General features: G+C 43.1%; 1 protein-coding gene across 2 annotated transcripts in view; it reads right to left on the reverse strand.

Moving 5' to 3' along the window:
- The window catches only part of cacna2d4a (calcium voltage-gated channel auxiliary subunit alpha2delta 4a), a 35,076-nt gene that overhangs the window by 24,592 nt on the left and 2,134 nt on the right, over positions 1–8,350 (reverse strand). The window contains exons 2-27 of one of the 2 annotated variants that reach the window (XM_088282292.1): positions 8,254–8,335; positions 7,551–7,667; positions 7,397–7,456; positions 7,109–7,271; positions 6,912–7,043; positions 6,549–6,609; positions 5,718–5,868; positions 5,571–5,645; positions 4,696–4,785; positions 4,500–4,613; positions 4,330–4,408; positions 3,818–3,951; positions 3,517–3,534; positions 3,068–3,145; positions 2,919–2,999; positions 2,770–2,844; positions 2,614–2,700; positions 2,477–2,548; positions 2,288–2,349; positions 2,127–2,194; positions 2,011–2,056; positions 1,848–1,945; positions 1,680–1,773; positions 1,521–1,613; positions 1,321–1,448; positions 637–705 (exon numbers count right to left, since the gene is read on the reverse strand). In XM_088282292.1, the coding sequence (XP_088138418.1) occupies positions 637–705; positions 1,321–1,448; positions 1,521–1,613; positions 1,680–1,773; positions 1,848–1,945; positions 2,011–2,056; positions 2,127–2,194; positions 2,288–2,349; positions 2,477–2,548; positions 2,614–2,700; positions 2,770–2,844; positions 2,919–2,999; positions 3,068–3,145; positions 3,517–3,534; positions 3,818–3,951; positions 4,330–4,408; positions 4,500–4,613; positions 4,696–4,785; positions 5,571–5,645; positions 5,718–5,868; positions 6,549–6,609; positions 6,912–7,043; positions 7,109–7,271; positions 7,397–7,456; positions 7,551–7,667; positions 8,254–8,335 (2,327 nt within the window). The remainder of the gene's footprint in view (positions 1–636; positions 706–1,320; positions 1,449–1,520; positions 1,614–1,679; positions 1,774–1,847; positions 1,946–2,010; positions 2,057–2,126; positions 2,195–2,287; positions 2,350–2,476; positions 2,549–2,613; positions 2,701–2,769; positions 2,845–2,918; positions 3,000–3,067; positions 3,146–3,516; positions 3,535–3,817; positions 3,952–4,329; positions 4,409–4,499; positions 4,614–4,695; positions 4,786–5,570; positions 5,646–5,717; positions 5,869–6,548; positions 6,610–6,911; positions 7,044–7,108; positions 7,272–7,396; positions 7,457–7,550; positions 7,668–8,253; positions 8,336–8,350) is intronic. The other variant, XM_088282301.1, reaches the window with a different exon arrangement.

The following is an 8,350-nucleotide window of genomic DNA, read 5'->3' on the forward strand; positions in this document are numbered from 1 at the left end:
GAGTGTTGCTAGTTACGTTGAAAAAGGAACGTAGTTGATTTGAAAAGTAACTAAAGTGGATTACAGGTTACTTAATTTAATAGTTAGATTCGGCAAATACCGACAATTGCGCTTGAAAAATGACATCTGCTTTTACCACTTGATTGTAAGTACATTTTTAATAATGACATTTAAGAGTAAACTTTACTTTTATTAAAAGTCAAATAAAGCCAACCTTTTTAATGCATCACAATTATTCTTATTTAAAATTCTTCTTGAAACTCTTCTGAGACTTCACTTGACCAAAATATTTTTTTAAAAATCAAACATTCAAAGGCATTTAACTATAAATTAAAATGTTTAGATTGTGCATTGTTTATAACAAAAATTGAGTTCCATTTCAAGTTTGGATGAATACCGCACTGCTAACCATGATTTTTTTTTTTTTTGATGTAAAGTTATTGAAGCTAGAAAACACTCTGTCGACAGTGCAGTGTATGCAACAAAGTCATATTTTTGCTGACACAAACTAAAAATTGCGACTGTGTTTCCATCTTGAAAAAGTTGAATCTCAATTTATGTAGTACACGTCAGCTGTCAACGCGGCGGAAACGTGAACCGACACTTAATCATATCAAAGAGTTTATGCCGTCCTACCTCCGGCGATGGCGGTCTTCTTGCCCACAGTCACGGTGATGGCAGTGGTTGCGATCACGATCCTTCCAGCTGAAAGATGAGCAGCACGCGATCAGAGAGCGTTCAATACTACGGTCACATTATTAGGTACACCTGAACAACCTAATGAGATCCAATCCAAAACGAGAGTGTCTTCTAATTTTAGGTGCACCAAATATTCTGGTGAGTGCAGGATCTATGCATTGCAAACTGCGCATGCACACATGCACTACAATGTCAGTCATGTGACAATTAATTACATTTCTCCGGGTCATGCCACATATGCGACCGATGGCGAATAAACTCCAATTTAGGATAAAAAAAAAAAAAAAGGATGCTGGGGAATGGTTGATGACACCCAAGCGGCAGCATGCCAAGTAACAGTTTTCCTCTACCCTCCTCCTCCTCCTCCCCCTGTATTCCCCCTCCCTCCTCCGCTCGCTGCTCCGTCTCCTCTGCGCTCAAGGTGGCGCTATAGTCCGCCTCATAGTCCCTGAACACGTCTGAACACAACAAAATGGCATGTGACGACAGAACGGTTCACAGAAACGAAAAAAAAAAAGGAGACTCTCCTGCTTCAATGGAGTTAAGTGTTAGTGCGATGTTCAGAACGACATTTTACGACGACGACAAGCGGGTAACGAACGTGAATGATGGATGATCTACCTCTGGTCTCCTGTCGGGGCATGTAGTACAAAAATTTTCCAGCGGGGTACTCGGCCGCCCGGCGGAACCACAACGGGAAGTGGTCCAGGGTGAACATGTTCTCCTTATCTGTGGATGTGAGGAACGACCTGGAAGCAGAAGAGGGATGCAGTTCCGCTTACTGTCCACTAGAGGGTAACCTTGCACACATCACGACTCACATGCCAACTCGCTTTTCAATGCCTGTGTACCGCTGGAATCTCATCAGGCCGGACCGCGTGCCCAGGAAAGCCGTTTCGATGCCGTCGTCCATCCTGTGAGATACAAAAGGTAAACGCGCGCTCATTCACTCAAGGATGCGCTAATTGCCGATTATTCACCCGGATGGGTTGAGCATGAGCGCAGTCCAGTAAGCTTCCATGGGAGCTGTCACCACCGCGTCGAACAAGGTTTGCTGCATGAGCTGCACGTCACCTGCAGCGACACAAAGATGCAATTTGACTTGTTCCCATTTCATGAGGAGACTGAGCTCCAAATTCCAGACTCACACTCGAGATCCGGTTCTTTGCCTGTCAGGTATCGAACTACGGCCTGTAGCTGGCTCAGTTTACGATGCGCTGGGTCGATGTCGGTCTCACAGTAGGTCCTGGCAGGTTGTGGATGGAGTTAAAATGAGCAGCCATGATTAAAAAAAAAAAAGGTTTGACTCACCATTCACTGGCTATGGTCAAATCAGGAGCGAGTAAATCATGAAGACCTGAGGAATAATAAAACATTTAAAATGAAATGACGCCAAAACACAGAATAAGCACATAAAATAGACCTACCTTCTTCAACGGAGACATTTCCAATGACTATATACTGCCCATATCCTCTTGTCAACACTATTCCAAGACTGACAGAGACCAAAACAAATATACGGGGTTGATTGCGAAACAAATAAAACAAATATTTTGACTCCATAAAGAAATACTGCACGCGACCAAACCTGAAAGGAGTCTCATTAATGCCGGTGTAGAAGTAATCATTCTTGAGGAACATCACTCGTTTCTATTGAGAGGCAGAAACAAAACAACAACAACAAAAAAAGACGACATTGTATTCCGCAAAGTGCAATTCAGCATAACACAGCGCGACCTTGTGGCGAAGTTTGTAACTGCAGATTCATCGTCCTCACCCCCTTATCCACCGAGGTCCTCACGTCTAAGGACAACGTGCCGGTTTCTCCTTTGACCATGGCCGTCCTGAGCTGAAGGATAACAATTGTGACATAAACTGACACGAGGGGGGAAGAGTTCATCACGTGCGGCTCACTTTCTCCTCAGTGTCTTCCCATTCCACCTCGGACAAGTCGACGCTGTTGTAGTTAGGTTTGGGCTTCAGCTTCTTTCCTTCCTTGTACTGTCACATACAAACGGATTATTTAGTTGACTGGCTTTATAAATGACTCTTTTTTTTTTTTTTAATTACCAGAGGTCGGAGGTCAGGATGAGACAAGATGTAGCCATTGTTTGTGATGAGGAAGGCATAACCGTGGACACCCAGCTAAACAGATTGAGACAAATCTATGAATTGTTCAAATAAAATCAGAAGAACGCGCCAAATTACGGCGGTTCGACCTTGTATCTCGGAGCTAATCGCATCAGTTCTTTCAGGGCCACGTCGGTTCCGACAACTCCCAGCAAAATTCCATGAGACAACTACAAGACGCATGAATCAGAGTGAGACTTGGTTGTGTTTAATAAATAAAATTAATAATAATATTTACCGTCTCTTTTTTCTTGCTGAAAACTGGCATTGCAACTGAGGTCATCAGAAGCAAACTCTGGGCTTGAGTGTTAAACAGCTGTGAATGTTAAAGAGAGCAGCTAACAACCAATTAACAAATTAAAAACCAGTACGTGCTAAGAAATGCTAAAAAATCAAATAAATTTTCAAAAAATGAAAGTGTTAACAGTGACATATTTAGTTAATTTTGCTACTAAAATATGATCAGGAAAGACTAAGCTAGCTAAAACATGCTAGGTTGAGATAGACTAGCTAACAAGAGGGAAGGTGCTACGAACCGAAGAGCTGGGCAGACAATTTTTATGAATAAGGCCGGAGGGTCGAGGCTAGAAGGCTACCCAGATCGCGGCCTGACTGGCAAAAAAGGGTCAAGTGCCGAGCTCTGCTCAATGGCTATTTCACACTTAAAATTTAAACATGTTTGATTACCTCTTTAGTGTCGGGCAACTGGAGTGAAAAAGAATTGTGCGAGAATGACATTAAAAAGTGAAATTAATTACCATTAGCGACACTTAGCTAACCTCGAGGAATAGCTACAATTTTAGTTTGTGTATTCATTTAAGGCTGCCACAATGTATTACAAATATTTTTTTTTATAAATCTCACAATCAGTCATACTTTGCTAGTGTCAAAAATCATTTGTAGTCGTGAGTGAGTCGTCTCTACAAATTCCAAAGTGCTTTAACTGATACTTGTGCAATACGCTAGTTATTACATAGTTATTACATACCACACTGTCCATGTAGGCCTCCGTCCAGATGATGTCATGGTCGTGGTTGATGACCATGGGCCGGCTGAGAACGTGCAGGTACTCCATGACGTTTTCTTGGACGTCAGCCAGTGTGGAAATGTGCGTGTAATAACCTTTCAACGCACACACAAAAGCGTTCTCATTCAGGTGGAATATTTTTCATCTCCAATGCGCTTTTTTTCTTTTTGGCATCACGTTAGATGTGCTCAATGTACTAATCAGACTTCAGGACAAAAATAATCCCCAAAAGGCTGAGCTGTTCTTGGCTTATTCTGTTGAAACACAATGACGTCAATGGGATACCTGCGGTGATGTTGATAAGAGTGATTTTTTTTTTTTTTTTTTTTTTTTTTTGGAGCATTGACCGCATCCAATGATGACCCAAATGAGAGCTAAACCGAAATTCCAGGTTGTTGCTTTTACGTACGCAACACGAGGGTCATTCACAAGGGGGCAGCACAAATAAAAATCCATTCGTTCATTTTCCTTACCCTTATTATTGCAGGCAATCCATTTGACATTTTCTGCAAATGTCATTTCCCGTCCGATGAGATACGTGAACACTCGAACCTTGGATGACAGACAATTACAGTCCGAAGCATGTGAACAGCAATTTGTTCAAATCCCGTGATGCATTTTTGTACTCGCGCGTGCGTCATACCCGCCGTTCGGGCCAGTTGAACTCTTCAAAAACATCCTGGAAGTCTTCCATAGCGCCGTCTGTTATCAGCATGATGGCCTGGTTGCACAGGCTGCCCTGGCCGAGCGCTGCGGCCTGACGACACACACGCACGCGTTCGCACGCTCAGTCCTGTGCATTTTCACAATCCGCCTCCGTTTTTGCGTTCGGCGGCAACCTCATTGAGGATCTTGAACGACTCCTTCATCGCATTCTTAACTTTGCCTTCTCCTTTCACGTGCAGCTCGTTGATCAGCAGCTTGAAGTGCTGCGCGGTGAACACAAAGCATCGACATTGCATTGTGGTTCATGAAAAAAAATAAATAAATGTCGGTGAACTGGTGACTGGAGACAGAAAGGCTTTTTTTTTTTTTGTGTGTGTGTGTGTGTGTGTGACTGTGACGGGGAAAAGGGCACGGGAGGGATTAGCGTGGTTTCCTGGCACACGGACTAATTACAACATGGCCACTACAACAGTACTACAGATAATCTGGATTAAACACACTGTAAAACCCCAAATACCAAAACAAAATAAAAAAAATAAAAAATCTATCGTCACGAAAAAAACTGAGATGCCTTTTCGATTATTTTGTCATATTTAAAGCACATTTTACGACTTTTAATATGAAACGGGCTTCATGATAATTCGAACCCAATCACAAATACTCTAGAAAATATTTTCTAGCATGATTGTGCCCGAGTTGACGTCTAAGTATGTCAAGCAACATCTGCAAAGCCTCGATTTTATTTATTTTATTTTTTTTGTGGTCCACACACACTCTATGGCATCCAGCCAATCACACGTCGGCCTGCGCGGTCATGTGACGTGCTTCAAATTGTCAGCAGCAGCCCCTCGCCCTCACCTGATCTCTTACGTTGTGTACAATGGCGCTCGAAAGTAGGCCATGCGTACACACATGGTCAGGCTTTGCGGAGACAAGTGTCAAAGAAAAAAAGCATCACGCCAGACAGGAAGTGCTCGCACAAGACAGGAAGTCATCACAAACAACAGCTTACCATAAATGGAAGGTCAATTAATTAATTCCTTCTTACCTCTCTGTTATCCAGATCGGCTTGGACCAGAATTCCCTTGAAGCACGGTTCCAAGTATCGAACGTAGTCGCTGTACTGAAGCAAAGAGAAAATTGGACGAAAAATAAATAAATAAATAAATTGTCGTCGAGCTGCCGACGGCCTTACAGCGATGATGTTGACAAAGTCGTTCTCTCCGAGCGTGTCCAGGATTGTGTTGATGGTGTGTTTGGCGATGGTGAGTCGGAGTCCCTTCATGCTGCCGCTCACGTCCACCACAACGACAACATCTTTCGGAGACGTGGCCGCCTGGATGTACCTGAGAAGCCCAATTCAAAATATCCAGAACAGAAACACAGGCATGCGGATGAAGTTCAGCCGCTCGTTTATCTCTTTATTCTCATCCTGTTTAATTACAAGCTGGAGATTTCTTCCCCTCCCGGGGGCGGCTGCTGCCGCAGGGCAACTTTCCAGATCCATAATCTGTTTGTTTGACTTCCGATTTCCTGGAGGTTGTGTCTGAGGGACCAGACGGCGTTCCTGGAATTGACGTGATTTGCTTTTACGGACCGTGGACGGGGTTTCACCTCAGATTTGCAACTGTTTGTGATTTGGTGTTGCGGTGTAAAATTAACATTGTGGTCGGAGTTAATTGACGTTGTTTTTTTTCATACTACTTTAATCAACATAAAAGTGGGAAAATGTTGACCAAATACAAACGTGATCCGATCTATTTCATTGAAGGTCAATTTTGTCACGTTGGAGGTTCTTTTCAAAGTACGAGTAAATGAATTGGAACGTGATTGTCCTCATTGTGCAACTTGCCCCCCCCCCCCCCCCCCCCCCTGCAAATATCCGATTTTTATCGTATTTATTATTTCTAAATTGGGTCATAGTGCCTCTTTAGCTCGCTGCTAACTGGCTTGCTGACATCGTATTGAATGTTTTCGACGCTTTTTTTTTTTTTTTAATGACCTGCGCAAAGGAAGTTAGCCTCACCAGTTCCTGTTTCTGCAATCGAACGTGACGACCCCGTTCTCATCCGGGATCCACTGTATCCCTGACGATGGGGAAAAAAAAAAAAGAGCAAAGCTGTCAGTACCTGGAAAGCCGCTATTTGTTCTGACAACGGACGGACGGATTGATTGATGGATGAGTGGCCGGAGTCGGTCGGTGATGGATGAGGAAGCGCACGTCTCACCAATCGCCTGCTAATTACATTCACACACATCGACATCGCCAGACCTTCTACGATTGCTCGCTAAGAGTTCCATGTTTCCGCTTGGGTTGCTAAATCTCATCCCTCCGCCGTTTTGTGTCTACTTCTACATGCACAAAAAAAAAAAAAGCGTCGCGCAATACCCGGGTACAGCCTGAAGAATCCCGACGAGCTGCCGAAGTACTGCCAGGTGAGAGTGGGATCTTTCTGGAAGTTGTCTACGAAGACGTCATTGAGAGCCTCCGACATGTATGCGCCGTTGAGGATATCTGTATCTAGGATGACAAATAACAGTGAGCCTCGAGCGTGGCGCGACCACGTGGTCATTGTCCCGCCGTACCTCGGTTGTAGACGTTCGTGGGCACTTGGATGTTACTCTGCTGCGTGTTGACCGGTAGTTTGCTGAAGTGCTCGTTCTTTTCCAGCGGGAATTCACCGCCCAGAGGCAGCGGGTTGCCGTCCTCGTCCGCCGTGTTGATCAGCATGGAGTTGTAGTATTCAAACTGGGAAAGGACGGCGTCGTTATACGGGAATGGGGATATCGCGGCTCGAGTTATTATTTATTCTTTTGTGTCGTCCTTTTTTATTTTTTTTTTTTTTGAGGGGTGAGGCTGCTTTGTCTACTTACTTGCAACGTGTCATTGTACTCGTGGTAAAGATCAGCATCCTCAGCTGCTTCCGCTAGCCTCTACGGTCAGAAAAAAAAATGACAGCATGATTTAATTTGAATGTCAAAAAAATCGAGCGATTCTATTCGACTGATGTATTCCATCCGTCGGCACCTTAACAGACTTCATCTTCCTCCCAAGCATCTTCTCCATCTCCTCCGCAAACTTCTTGACCAGCTCCTCTCCGTCGACCTCCTCAATCTTCAACACGCCCTCCACGTCTTTATATTTCTTTAAACGCACATAGATCGGGAATAGTAAATTGAGAAATGAAAAAAAATAAATAAATAATAGACAATGAGGATGATGAGGTGAGTTGAGCGTGGCCGGTGAGCCAGATGGTGAGCGCCAGGCCTGCCAGGCCTTCGACAAGGTGGTGTGCACTGCACCAGCCTAATTGCGAACACACATGAGGGTCGAAACGGATGCAAAGTCATCGTTTTTTTTTTTTTTCTAGGTCTCTGGACTAAATTAGGACACTGCACTAAAATGAACTTCAAACATGATTAGAAGGAATTATTTGTGTTATTCGCGTCGTTTGTGTTCTGTGGTAAATATGGAATATTCTGATGCTGGTTTTTAATTCTTGTAAAAAGTAAATAAAAATAAATAAAAATAAAAATAAATAAATAAATAAAAATAAAAATACAAAATACAAAATACAAAATATAAAATAAAAATAAAAATTAATTAATTAATGGTGCCGAGAAGTGGTTCTCAAAATTTTTACACCAAGTACCACTTAAAAAAAAAAATCACAAAAATAGTTAAAAAATGTACAGAAAAAAAAAAAAAAAGTATCGTACTGTTGTCTTACTTTTTGTAGCAGTTCAGCTCCGGAGTATTTGGTGGCGAGGGACGCTATCTCTTTGCCAAATGACTCGGCCCACTTCTGCACGCTGAACACAAAACAA

This window comes from Idiotropiscis lumnitzeri, chromosome 2 (assembly GCF_059441095.1).
Source record: "Idiotropiscis lumnitzeri isolate Australia: NSW breed Sydney's pygmy pipehorse chromosome 2, RoL_Ilum_1.0, whole genome shotgun sequence".
Classification (NCBI taxonomy): Eukaryota; Metazoa; Chordata; class Actinopteri; order Syngnathiformes; family Syngnathidae; genus Idiotropiscis; species Idiotropiscis lumnitzeri.